The 13,923-nt window shown below is 46.4% G+C and overlaps 1 protein-coding gene across 3 annotated transcripts in view; it reads left to right on the top strand.

Moving 5' to 3' along the window:
* Positions 1-13,923, top strand: part of pcnt (pericentrin) — a 308,639-nt gene that overhangs the window by 220,488 nt on the left and 74,228 nt on the right. For all 3 annotated transcript variants that reach the window (XM_070876280.1, XM_070876279.1, XM_070876278.1), the window contains 3 exons: positions 374-526; positions 1,763-1,933; positions 8,309-9,301. In XM_070876280.1, the coding sequence (XP_070732381.1) occupies positions 374-526; positions 1,763-1,933; positions 8,309-9,301 (1,317 nt within the window). The remainder of the gene's footprint in view (positions 1-373; positions 527-1,762; positions 1,934-8,308; positions 9,302-13,923) is intronic.

Here is a 13,923-nt window from a genome sequence, read left to right as displayed (position 1 = left end):
TTCTAATTCTCCCTCAACCAGCACCATCAATAACAGATTATCTAATCATTCATTGATTTGCTCTGTCTGGAACTTCTGTGTGCAAATTGGCTACCACATGTAGCTACAAAACAACAGTGACCACTTCAGAAGTAATCAGTTTGCTGTAATGCACATTAGGCCTTCCTGAGGTGGTGAAAGGTGCTCTACAATTGCAAGTTCTTTCTTTCCTTCATTTGTGACCATCTTCAGGCACTGAACAAAGTTCTTGCTTCCACAGCAAGATAAGATGGGTGCTTTGCATGAAATGTGTATGGTAAAGAATTTAAAATAATGTAATGTCCAGTTTGGGTAACATGGGGTGTCCAATTGCTTTGTTTAATTTATTTTCAAGATCCAAAGCCTTGAGGAGCAGCTTGATCAATTCCGAGAGAATCTCATGAATAGAAACGATGAGATGCTCCAACTGAATATGCAGCTGGAGATCCAGACAAAGCAGTCAGCAATGGTAATCAACCAGCTCCATGAGGAGAACATCCGAGTGAAGGTGAACTCATTGGCACTGATTCTCTCGAGTTAATGGGGTCAGATTATATGATCTAGATACCTGTTAACGGTCAACTGGATAAGGAGACTATGGGCCCAAGTTTCGGGCCGCGCCTAGAACTGCGCAGCCCGGACCTCGATGCCCGTTTTTCGTGCCACAAAGTGCGCCTAAAAAAAAACCTCACCTATTCTCCGGCTGCCTGCAGGTCCTCTGGAGCTGGGCGCAGCGCAGCATGAGCTGTGGGGGGTGGAGCCAGGTCCCTGCGCTGAAAACAGTGCCGGGACCTCTGCACATGCGCGCTACAGTGGGCGCGCATGTGCAGTAGCTCCAGGCGTCCAAAACTGTGGGAGGGGCCCGAAGCACGCGGCCCCTAGCCCTGGCCGAATGGCCTCACTGGGGCTACATCGATAAAACTCACCTCCCACGCCCAGCTCCCTCCCGACCCGACTTGACTCCCGCTCCCCGGACCCGACCCGACCTCCGCTCTCTTCCCTTCCCCCTCCCCCGACATCCGTGACTTTCTCTCCTCCTCCCCCCCCCCGCGACTCCCGACCCGACCTCCGCGACTCCCCCTTGTGACCCAATGCCACCTACCTGTAAATCCAGCCTGAAGTCTTGGGTCCGGTCTGGCCCGTTCTCCCTCTCTCTCCTCCTCCCCTGCCTCCCTCCTTTCCCCCCCTTCTCCCCCCTCCTCCTTCTTCTCCCCCTCCCCCCTCCCCTCTGTCAGAAACACAGTCACTGACAGAGTGAAACACACAGACAGCGAGATAGAGACACTGACAGAGACACACTGGGGGGGCCGTCCCAGCACGCTGTTGGAGGACTCCCGGTGCTGCAGTCGGTAAGTAGAAAATGTTTTGTTTTTTATTGATTTTTTAATTTTTTTTATTTCTTATTAATTTTTTTTGATTGATTTATTGGTTGATTTATTGATGTATTTATTATTGATGATGGCTCTTTATTTGTAAAACTGAAGTGTTTAAGATTTCTAGAACTGGAGCAAACTAAATGCCGAGAATTGCAATTTCTAAGATACTCCATTCTAAACCAGTTGCTCCAAAAAAACAGGAGCAACTCGGGCTGAAACTTGGCCCCTATGTAACTAAATCATATCACTGACTGTTAATGTAGTACTGTGAGATATTCTCTAGTACTGCTATCTAACACTCAAGTTTACACTGATTTACATCTCCATATAGTTTTCCTGTTTCCACCCACAAACCGTTCCATTTTCAGGAGGATGTAGCAAGTCTACATCTGCGTTTTGGCTTGGATGGAGATAGTGGCAGAGGGCCAGGATTGCTGCTGCCTCAGGCTTTGCTGCAGGAGAAGAACCAGGAAATCGATGAACTAAAGGAACACATTTTCAAGCTACAACAGGAATTGGAAAACACTTTAGACAACAAGGTAACACACTTGTGGAGCTGAACATAAAGACTATTGATGCTCAGTCTTCATGTTCAGTTAATATGCTACATGAAGCTGAATGCTAAGTTCATGTTAGATAATTGACTTTGAGGTAATTGACTATATGGAGCTCAACAGTAAGACTGCTGGGTAGAACCCTTCAATCTTCCCAGCTTTGATCTACTTCACAGCTCTTAATCAACTGCATTCTCCCTGCAAGATAAAAGTTCATGGGGTTGGGGGTAATATACTAGTATGGATAGAGGATTGGCTAACTAACAGAAAACAGAGTCGGGATAAATGGGTAATTTTCCGGTTGGTAAACAGTGACTAGTGGGGTTCCGCAGAGATTGGTGCTGGGTCCTCAACTACTTATAATTGATAACGACTTGGATGAAGGGACCAAGTGCAATGTAGCCAAATTTTCTGATACAAAGATGGGTGGGAAAGCAAATTGTGAGGAGGACACAAAAAAATCTGCAAAGGGATATAGACAGGCTAAGTGAGTGGGCAAAAATTGGTCAGATGGAGTACAATATGGGAAAATGTGAAGTTATCCACTTTGGCAGAAAAAATAGAAAAGCAAATTATAATTTAAATGGAGAAAAATTGCAAAGTGCTACAGTACAGAGGGACCTGGGGGTCCTTGTGCATGAAATATAATTAGTTAGTGATGGGGTAAAAAGAAGACTTCTCTTCTTCAAGGTGGATTCCCTGAAATATTGGGCCCAAGTTTCCACACGCGCCTAGAACGGCACAGTCCCGACCTGGACGCCAGTTTTTCGCGCCACAAAGTGCGCCTAAAAAAATCCTCGGTATTCTCCACCTACTTGCAGGTCCTCTGACCCTCGGCGCAGCCAGCACGAGCTGTGGGGGGGCGGAGCCAGGTCCCTGCGCTGAAAACAGTGCCGGGACCTCTGCACATGTGCGCTACAGTGGGCACGCAAGTGCAGTAGCTCCAGGCGCCGAACTGTGTGGGAGGGGCCCGAAGCACGCAGCCCTGAGCCCTGGCTGAATGGCCTCACTGGGGCTGCGTGAATAAGGCTCCTCCCACGGCCAGCTCCTGCTTTTTCCCCCCCCCCAGACCCGACCCGACACTCGCTCCCCGCCCTCGCCCTGCCTTCGGACCAGACCCGACACACGCTCCCCTCCCCCTCCCCCTCCCCCCGGACCAGACCCGACACCCGCTCCCCGCCCCGCCTCCGGACCAGACCCGACACCCGCACCCCCCCCCCCCCGACCCCGACCCGTGCTCCTGTTCCCGCTCCCCGACTCGACCCGACCCGCGCTCCTGTTCCCGCTCCCCACCCCCCCCTCGACTGGACTGGACCCGACCCGCGCTCCCGCCCCCCGACTCGACTCCCGCTCCCGGACTGGATCCGACCTGACCTCCCCCTCTCCCTCTCTCTCTCTTTCTCCCCCCCCCCCCCTCTCTCTCTCTCTCTTTTCCCCCCCCCCCCCCTTCCCTCTCTCTCGCTCCCCCCCCCCTCTCTCTCTCTCCTCCCCCCTCTCTCTACTCCCCCCCTCTCTCTCCCTCCCCCCCCCCCCCCCCCCAGACCCGACCCAATGCCACCTACCTGTAAATCTGGTGCTGGGGACGGCCCTGCCCGAAGTCTCGGGCTGGCCCGTTCAGTCTTCGGTCCCGAAAGGCCTGCCTGAAGCATTTTCACACAGGTAGGAAGATGGTTTATTTATTCTTTTCTTTGCTTATAAATGTTTATTCAGGTTGGATTTATTTGTATAATATTTGTATAAGTATAAATAAGGATTTATTATAGAATTTAATGACTTCCCTTTCCCCCCCCCCCCCCCCCCCCCCCACCTCGTTCTGGACGCCTAATTTGTAACCTGCGCCTGATTTTTTAATGTGTAGAACAGGTTTTTTCAGTTCTACAAAAATCTTCACTTGCTCCATTCTACTTTAGTTTGGAGTGCGTTTTCACTGTGGAAACTTTCAAATCAGGCGTCAGTGGCCGGACACGCACCCTTGTGAAGAAAAAATTCTGTTCCAAAGTAGAACTGTTCTACCTGACTAGAACTGCAGAAAAAAAAATGTGGAGAATTGTGATTTCTAAGATAGTCCGTTCTCCACCAGTTGCTCCTAAAAATCAGGCGCAAATCATGTGGAAACTTGGGCCCAAGGAATCGACACCAGCCCTTATAACGACCACGGAATCAACCAGATGAAACCTTGGATTCACTTTTTCGATCTTTATTCAAGCATATGCAGGTGAAGCGTCTCAGTCTTAGCCACCTAAGACCGAACCTTCTATGATTGGCGGTTTTACATATACAGTTTCCGAGGCATGCTCGCCTCGTGCTCACTATTCTACAGCCACCGGTTGGCCTACAACTGATCAGCGGAGCTACATTGATTCGTTAACCCTCATCAGACTGGCTACTGAGTGTTCTCGCAGCATCTTTATCTCTCCATTGCATGTGGAGCCGATCTCGGTCTATTGGAATGTGTTGTTCGGTAGCTTTAACCTTGCTCTGGCTTTTCCTAGCTAGGTCTGCAGTTTTTGGAGACAAGCACACAAGCAGAGCTACTTCCTTTAACCTGATTTCATGCCATTCCTTTATTTGGGTCTTGCATGTACTTTTTACTCAGGAGTGTTTTTTACTTGAATGTACTTTTTACCCCCTGAGTTAGTATGCAGGTACAGCAAGTATCAGGAAGGCCAATGGAATGTTGGCCTTGATTGCAAGGGGTATAGAGTATAAAAACAGGGAAGTCCTGCTACAACTGTACAGAGTATTGATGAGGCCACACCAAGAGTACTGTGTACAGTTTTGGTCTCCATATTTAAGGAAGGATATACTTGCATTGGAGGCTGTTCAGAGAAGGTTCACTGGGTTAATTCCGGAGATGAGGGGGTTGACTTATGAAAATAGGTTGGGCCTATACACATTGGAGTTCAGAAGAAGCTTATCGAAAAATATAAGATAATGAAGGGGCTCGACAAGGTGGATGCAGTGAAGATATTTCCACTCATAGGGGAAACTAAAATTAGGAGACATAGTCTCAGAATAAGGGGCCGCCCATTTAAAACTGAAATGAGGAGGAATTTCTTCTGACGGTTGTATATCTATGGAATTTTCTGCCCCAGAGAGCTGTGAAGGCTGGTTCATTGAATATATTTACGGTGGAGATAGACAGATTTTTGAGCGATAAGGGAATAAAGGGTTATGGGGAGCGGGCAGGGAAATGGAGCTGAGACCATGATCTCTGTAAATGACTGGAAGGCTATATCCAGTGGGGTTCTGCAAGGCTCAGTGCCGAGTCCCTTGCTTTTTATGGTATATATCAATGACCTGCAGTTGAATGTTGGGGGTATGATTATTAAGTTTGCAGATGACACTAAATTCAAATTGAAAACAAAGACATACAATGTGGCCAAGACTAGTGGCAGGACAGAAGATTGGGACATTTTTAAAAGCCAGCAAAGAACAACTACAAATATGATTAAGAGGGAAAATAGATTATGAAAGTAAACTAGCACGAAATATAAAAACAGATAGTAAGAGTTTCTACAGGTACATAAAAAGGAAAAGAGTGGCTAAAGTAAATGTTGGTCCCCTAGAGACTGGGGAATTAATAATGGAGAACTGGGAAATGGCAGAGAGATTGAACAATTATTTTGAATCGGTCTTCATGGTAGAAGACACTAAAAACATCCTAATAGTGGATAATCAAAGGGCTAAAGGGAGGGAGGAACTTAATATAATCACTATCACTAATGAAGTAGTACTAAGTAAAATAATGGGACTAAAGGCGGACAAGTCCCTTGGACCTGATGGCTTATATCCTAGGGTCTTAATAGAAGTGGCTACAGACTTAGTGGATACATTGGTTGTAATCTACCAAAATTCCTTCAATTCTGGGGCGGTCCCAACGGATTGGAAAACCACAGATGTAATGCCCCTATTTAAAAAAGGAGGCAGACAAAAAGCAGAAAACTATAGACCAGTTAGCCTAACATCTGTTGTTGGGAAAATGCTGGAGTCCATTATTAGCGGGACATTTGGAAAAGCATGATTCAATCAAGCAGAGTCAACATGGTTTTATGAAAGGGAAATCATGTTTGACAAACTTGCTGGAGTTCTTTGAGGATGTAACGAGCAGCATGGATAAGGGGGAACCAGTGGATGTGGTATATTTGGATTTCCAGAAGGCATTCGATAAGATGCCACATAAAAGATTACTGCAGAAGATCTCACGGGATTGTGGGTAGTATATTAACATGGATAAAGGATTGGCTAACTAACAGAAAACAGAGAGTTGGGATAAATCGGTCATTTTCAGGTTGGTAAACTGTAACTAGCGGGGTGCCACAGGGATCAGTGCTGAGGCCTCAGCTATTTACAATCCATATTAATGGCTGAAGGGACCGAGTGTAATGCAGTCAAATTTGCTGATGATACAAAGATAGGTGGGAAAGCAGGCTGTGAGGAGGACACAACAAATCTGCAAAGAGATAGACAGGCTAAGTGAATGGGCAAAAATTTGGCAGATGGAGTATAATGTGGGAAAATGTGGGTTTATCCCCTTTGATAGGAAAAATAAAAAAAAGCAAATTATTTAAATGAGAAGAGATTACAAAATGCTGAGGTACAGAGGGATCCGGGGGTCCTTGTACATGAAACACAAAAAGTTAGCATGCAGGTACAGCAAGTAATTAGGAAAGCAAATGGAATAAGAACATAAGAACAAAAGAAATAGGAACAGGAGTAGGCCATACTGCCCCTCGAGCCTGCTCCGCCATTCAATAAGATCATGGCTGATCCGATCATGGACTCAAGTCCACTTCCCTGCCCGCTCTCCATAACCCCTTATTCCCTTATCGTTTAAGAGACTATCTATTTCTGTCTTAAATTTATTCAACATCCCAGGTTCCACAGCTCTGAGACAGCGAATTCCACAGATTCACAACCCTCAGAAGAAATTTCTCATTTCAGTTTTAAATGAGCGGCCTCTTATTCTAAGATTATGCTCTCTAGTTCTAGTCTCCCCGATCAGTGGAAACATTCTCTCTTCATCCACCTTGTCAAGCCCCCTCATAATCTTAGACACTTTGATAAAGATCACCTCTCATTCTTCTGAATTCCAATGAGTAGAGGCCCAACCTACTCAACCTTTCCTCATAAGTCAACCCCCTCATTTCCAGAATCAATCTAGTGAACTTTCTCTGAACTGCCTCCAAAGTATATCCTTTCTTAAATATGGAAACCAAAACTGCATGCAGTATTCCAGGTGTAGCCTCACCGATATCCTGTACAACTGTAGCAAGACTTCCCTGCTTTTATACTCCATCCCCTTTGCAATAAAGGCCAAGATTCCATTGGCCTTCCTGATCACTTGCTGTACCCGCATACTAACCTTTTGCGTTTCATGCACAAGTATGCCCAGGTCGCGCTGTATCTCAGTATTTTGTAATCTCTTCCCAGGGTAGATGCAGAGAGGATGTTTCCCCTCGTGGAGGAATCTAGAACTAGGGGACATGAAAATGAGGAGGAATTTCTTATCTCAGAGGATTGTGAATCTTTGGAATTCTCTACCCCAGAGAGCAGTGGAGGCTGGGTCAATGAATATATTTAAGGTGGAGATAAGACAGATTTTTGATAAGCTAGTCAAGGGTTATGGGGAGCGGGCAGGGAAATGGAGCTGAGACCATGATCTCCGTAAATGACGGAGCAGGTTCGAGGGGCCAGGTGGCCTATTCCTATTTCTTATGTTCTTATGTAAGGAAGGAAGTACTTGGATGAAAGAGCGCATTTCATGACCTCAGAATGTCCCAAAGCACTTTACAGCCAATGAAATACTTTTTGAACTGTAGTCACTGTTGTAAAGTAAGAAAAGTACTCCTGCTTAGTGAATAATGTTTTGTTTACTTAGTTATTTTGATATCCACAAATCTATACGTTAACATAAAAACTGGCACCTCATTCGAAGTAAAAATGGAAAATGCTGGAAATACTTAGCAGATGAGGTAGCATCTATGGAGAGATAAACGGGTTATGTTTCATGTCAATGACATCAAAACTGGAAGAAGTTGAAGATTTAACAGTTTATCAGCAAGTATAGAGGCAGGGAAAGGAGGGGAGGAAAGAACAAGGTCTGTGATCGCGTGGAAGGCAGGAGAGATTAAATGACAAGGGATGAAGATGCAAGGTAAAAGGAGTTGGTAATGGGACAAGTAAAGAAATAAAAAATGGGTCTAGAGGAGCTGTAAATTGAAAGTGTTCAGGGATTCATTGCCTATGCGATTTACATCACAGTGATTTGCGTGAAGAAAGATTTAGAATTTCCAATGTTGATTTAGCAGCGTTGTTTAGCAGAATTTGAGGTGATCCTTGTTTATATTTTTATTTTAGACTTTTGAAGAGAAGAACAGTGAAATCGCAGAGCTGAAATCACAGATCGAACGACTTACTGTTGATCAGGATAGATTACGTCAGGCAAAGGAAGAGGAGGTTGAGCATCTCATTGAGGTTATAGAGAAATTGCAGCAAGAACTGTCGATGTTGGGTCCAAATCGCCATGAAGTCAGTGATTCTCTAGAAGACCTCGATATGCTATGCTTGGAAAAAGAGTCGAGACAAAATGCAGCAGCCTCTCGGAGACTTGGTGACAATCTGCAGCAGGAACTGGCATGTATGGCAGTAGACAATAGGGGTGCTGGAGACTACAACGAAGCTCCTCATATCCACTCAACAGGGCTTCAGGATCAGATGGGGATGGTGATAACTGAACGTGATGCTCTCCAACTCCTGAATAAAAAGGAGGCGCTGTTCGAAGAGAAGGTGGATGCTTTGCAGACAAGCCTTCAAAGCTTGAAGGAAGTTAATCAGCAGCAGCTGCAGGAGCTGGTATCCCTTCGCCTACAGCACAGCACCCTTCAGGAGGATAATAGTTTGCTGAGAATTCACGTCACTCAACGAGATGCTGATGTAGCTCTTCTCTCATCACATGTCCAAGAACTGGAAGATGCTCAGACTGAAAAGAAGAGGCTGCTACAAATGATTGAGAAGCAAAGGCAAGTGGAATTGGAAGAAGTGGGATTTTTACCAACAAGAATGGCAGAGCTTGAACAGGAACTGTCAGACAGGACAGCTCAATTCCAAAGAGGTTATGATGAACTTCAGACCTTGCGCTCTGACATTCTGGAGCGTAACTGTATGCTTCAGACCTTGAAACAGAAGGATGCGAATCACCAAGAAAAACTTGAAAGATTGCAGGATGAGCTGGTCAAGCGGAAGGTACAGAATGAAGAACTAAAAGACCTTCTGAAGCAGCTTGAGAACGAACAGAGAGCAGCTGGCACTGTCCTGACCACGACAGAAACAAATGTGAAAGATGATCTATTGGTAAGTCAATTATGTATTTACTACTGTTGGGATTAATGAATGGAATATTTCTATTTGGCACTTAAGTTTTTACAGTGGCTGGTTAGCATGATCTTCAGTATATTTAACTGAAGGGGAAAGCCCACATCATTTCATTATGTTGTACTTTGGAGAGGGAGAGGTTGTAATAAATGTTTAGTTTGTTCTGAAAAACTGTCTGGACTTCAGATGATGTCTTCTGTACAATAAAATGTTCATAATCTGCATAAGGACATAAGAATTAAGAGCAGGAGTAGGCCAAACAGCCCCTCAAGCATTCAATAAATCATGGCAGATCTTCGACCTCACCTCCACTTTCCTGTCCAATCTCCAATTCCCTTAACTCCCCTAGAATCCAAAAATCTATCTATCTCAGCCTTGAATATATTCAGAGACTCGGCATCCACAGCCCTCTGGGGCAGGGAATTCCAAAGATTCACAACTCTGAGTGAAGAAATTCCTACTCATCTCAGTCTTAAATGGCCAAATTCTTATCCTGAGACTATGTCCCCTAGTTCTGGACTCTCCAGCCAGGGGAAACAATCTCTAGATATGATTGATGCCTTGTGAGTTTTTGATGCTGCACTCCCATCAAGACTTCAGGCAGCAGTACAAGGTCGTATGATGCAAAAGTGTTCATGCCTGGACTTCAAACCTTCTACTGCTGATGCTCTGTGTGCCTGTTGACATTGGTTGCCTTTAGCATTGCAGAGGGCTCAAGGCATATTGACGAAAAAGATGTAAACAAGAGTGTTGGCTGGCACAAAAGGGCATACTTTTGTTGATTTCCCTTTTGAGCTATTTTCCCTGATAGCTTATTACTCACCAGCACCAGAGTCACCCACTGATGTAACTTGGCCACTGTGGAGACCACTGCCACAGAAATAGTGCGATTGCTTTGAATCTGAGGACAATTGTGTCACCCGTGGCATGTTTCACCCTTCCGTCTTCACTACTTTGCACTACAATCAAGGAATCTGGGGTCGTGTAAAAGCTCTGCCCAGTGCCAGCTAATGTAGCCTTCATGTATCAAGTCTTTAGACTTGTTGTTTTGCAGGTGCCAAGTCTGTTTCTCCCGAGACTGAAGCCAAATGGTTGATACGAGAGGCAGACAAATTATTGCCCAGAGGTTGGCCCAATTGAGAATAGCCTGCCTAGCAAATCCACTGGGCCACATTTAACTTGCTCCACCTCCCAAATCATCAGGCATCCCAGGGAACCCTGCTTATTGGCTTGGTTGCCTCATGGTTCCTACATCTGGGACATCCACTTGCTGCTACAAAATGTATTGGCTACTGCACAGTTGTGACACCTGGCTTTGTTTTTTATGCTGACCTTGTGAGCTGAACTGTTGTGGATTCCCTTTCAGTAGAAAGGGGCAGTTCAACAAGCAGGTCAAGGAATTGCTGCGGGGGAGTTGAAATGCCATTCGTATATGCACTTCTTCAAGTATGAGAGTTTGTCTTTCATGGAGAATTGAACTGTTGTTGGTGTTAATTTCAGCTCAGAGTTCGTGAACAGTGACGAATCTTGTAGGTTAGCCATCTTGGTTTGGCATCCTGAGAGGGTGTTCTTTAGGACTCATTGAGTTTTTAAGCTAAGGTTTCTTTCCAGTTTCATTTGGGTCAATAAATTATCAGCAATCTATCTATTCTACTAAATTTATCACACGAATCAAAATTGCAACATTTTTTCTACTACATAAATGCTTGCAAATTTCTAAGTTGGGCAGCCTTGATAGTTATTCAATTCTCAAAGTGCAAGGATATAAAGTAATGTATGAGTACATCCTACAGTGCTACAATCTTGCAGGGAAAAGTCAACGAGTGTGTTCAAGATCATTCCATGGCTTTTTCTTGGACAGCTCTCCGGTTTTGATAGCATATCTAAGGCTGTCATACAGAACAGTCCTCATGCATTTGCTAAACATTACTTATCGCGTCCATGTCAGCCAAAAAAGTGCTACCCAGCTAAATCCCACTTTCTAGCTCTTGGTCTGTAGCCTTGTAGGTTACGGCACTTCAGGTGCATATCCAAGTAGTTTTTAAAAGTGATAAGGGTTTCTGCCTCTACCACCCTTTCAGGAAGTGAGTTCCAGATCCCCACCACCCTCTGGGTGACACAATTTCCCCTCAAATCCCCTCTAAACTTCCGACCAATTACTTTATATCTATGCCCCCTGGTTGTTGACCTCTTTGCTAAGGGAAATAGGTCCTTCCTATCCACTCTATCTAGGCCTCTCATAATTTTATACATCTCTAAGGTCCCACCTCAGCCTCCTCTGTTTCAAAGAAAACAAACCCAGCCTATCCCATCTTTCCTCATAGCTAAAATTCTCCAGTGCATGCAGCATCCTCATAAATCTCCTTTCTACCCTCTCCAGTGCAATCACATCTTTTCTGTAATGTGGTGACCAGAACTGCATGCAGTACTCTAGCTGTGGCCTAACTAATGTTTTATACAGTTCAAGCATAACCTCCCTGCTCTTGTATTCTATGCCTCGGCTAATAAAGGCAAGTATTCCATATGCCTTCTTAACCACCTTATCTACCTGGCCTGCTACCTTCAGGAATCTGTGGACATGCACCCCAAAGTCCCTTTGTTCCTCTACACTTCTCTGTGTCCTACCATTTAATGATTGTTCCCTTGCCTTGTTCGTCCTCCCCAAATGTATTACCTCGCACTTCTCTGGATTGAATTCCATTTGCCACTGTTCTGCCCACCTGACCAGTTCATTGATATATTCCTGCAGTCTACAGCTTTCTTTTTCATTATCAATCACACAGCCGATGTTAGTATCAGCTGCAAACTTCTTAATCAAACCCCCTACATTCAAGTCTAAATCATTGATATATACCACAAAAAGCAAGGGACCTAGTACTGAGCCCTGCAAAACTCATTTGGAAAGTTTTCCAGTCATTAAAAACACCCATCAACCACATTACCCTTGCTTCCTGCCTCTGAGCCAATTTTGGATCCAACTTGCCACTTTGCCCTGGATCCCATGGGCTGTTACTTTTGTGACCAGTCTGCCATGTGGGACCTTATCAAAAGTCTTGCTAAAATCCATATACACTATACCAAACGCACTACCCTCATCGACCCTTCTGGTTACCTCCTCAAAAAATTCAATCAAGTTAGTCAGACATGACCTTCCCTTAACAAATCCATACTGACTGTCCCCAATTAATCCATGTCGTTCTAAATGAAGATTGAACCTGTCCCTCAGAATTTGCTCCAATAATTTTCCCACCACTGAGGTGAGGCTGACTGGCCTAAAATTACTTGGTCTATCCCTTTCTCCCTTTTTAAACAAAGGTACCACGCTAGCAGTCCTCCGGCACCACAAAGTAACCAGAGAGGATTGGAAAATGATGGGTAGAGCCTCTGCTATTTCCTCTTGTTTCTCTCAACAGTTCTCTATCCAATCATTTCTCAACATTTCATCCAGGCCTAGGGATTTATTCACTTTCAAAGCTGCTAAACCTCTTAATACTTCCCCTCTCACTGTTTATTTCATCTAATATTTCACACTCCTCCCTCATTGCAATGTCTGCATTGTCCCTGTCCTTTGTGAAACCAGATGTAAAGTATTCATTAAGAACCCTATCCACTTCTTCCACTTCCACACACACATTTCTTTTAAGGGGCCCAAGTTTCGGACCGCGCCTAGAACGGCGCAGCCCCGACCTGGACGCCTGTGTTTCGCGCCACAAAGTGCGCCTAAAAAATACTTACCTATTCTCCGGCTCCCTGCAGGTCCTCTGGAGTTGGGCGCGGCACAGCATGAGCTGTGGGGGAGGAGTTAGGTCCCTGCGCTGAAAACAGTGCCGGGACCTCTGCACATGCACGCTACAATGGGCGCGCATGTGCAGTAGCTCCAGGCGCCCAAAACTGTGTGGGAGGGGCCCGAAGCACGCAGTCCCTAACCCTGGCTGAATGACCTCACTGGGGCTGCGTGGATAAGGCAGCCTCCCACGCCCAGCCCCTGCTTCCTCCTGACTCGACTCCTGGACCCCCCCCCCCCCTCCCTGAACCAGACCCGACCCAACCTGACCTCCCTTCACCCCCCGTTCCCTTCACCCCCCGTTCCCTTCTCCCCCCCCCCTTCTCTTCTCCCCCCCTTCTCTTCTCCCCCCCTTCTCTTCTCCCCCCCTTCTCTTCTCCCCCCCCTTCTCTTCTCCCCCCCCTTCCTCCCCTCCCTTCTCCCCCCCTCCCTCCCTTCTCGCCCCCCCCTCCCTTCTCGTCCCTCCCTCCCTTCTCGCCCCCCCCTCCCTCCCTCCCTTCTCCCCCCCCCTCCCTCCCTCCCTTCTCCCCCCCCTCCCTCCCTCCCTTCTCCCCCCCCTCCCTCCCTCCCTTCTCCCCCCCCTCCCTCCCTCCCTTCTCCCCCCCGCTCCCTCCCTCCCTCCTCCCCCCTCCCTCCCTTCTTCCCTCCCCCCTCCCTCCCTTCTTTCCCCCTCCCCTCCCTCCCTTCTTTTCCCCCCCCTCCCTCCCTTCTTTCCCCCCCCTCCCTCCCTTCTTTCCCCCCCCCCTCCCTTCTTCTTCCCCCCCTCCCTTCTTCTTCCCCCCCTCCCTTCTCTCTTCCCCCCCCCCTTCACTCCCTC

Source organism: Pristiophorus japonicus, chromosome 3, assembly GCF_044704955.1.
Source record: "Pristiophorus japonicus isolate sPriJap1 chromosome 3, sPriJap1.hap1, whole genome shotgun sequence".
Lineage (NCBI taxonomy): Eukaryota > Metazoa > Chordata > Chondrichthyes > Pristiophoridae > Pristiophorus > Pristiophorus japonicus.
Note: the sequence above shows the minus strand (reverse complement) of the source record. Positions and strands in the feature narration are given on the sequence as shown.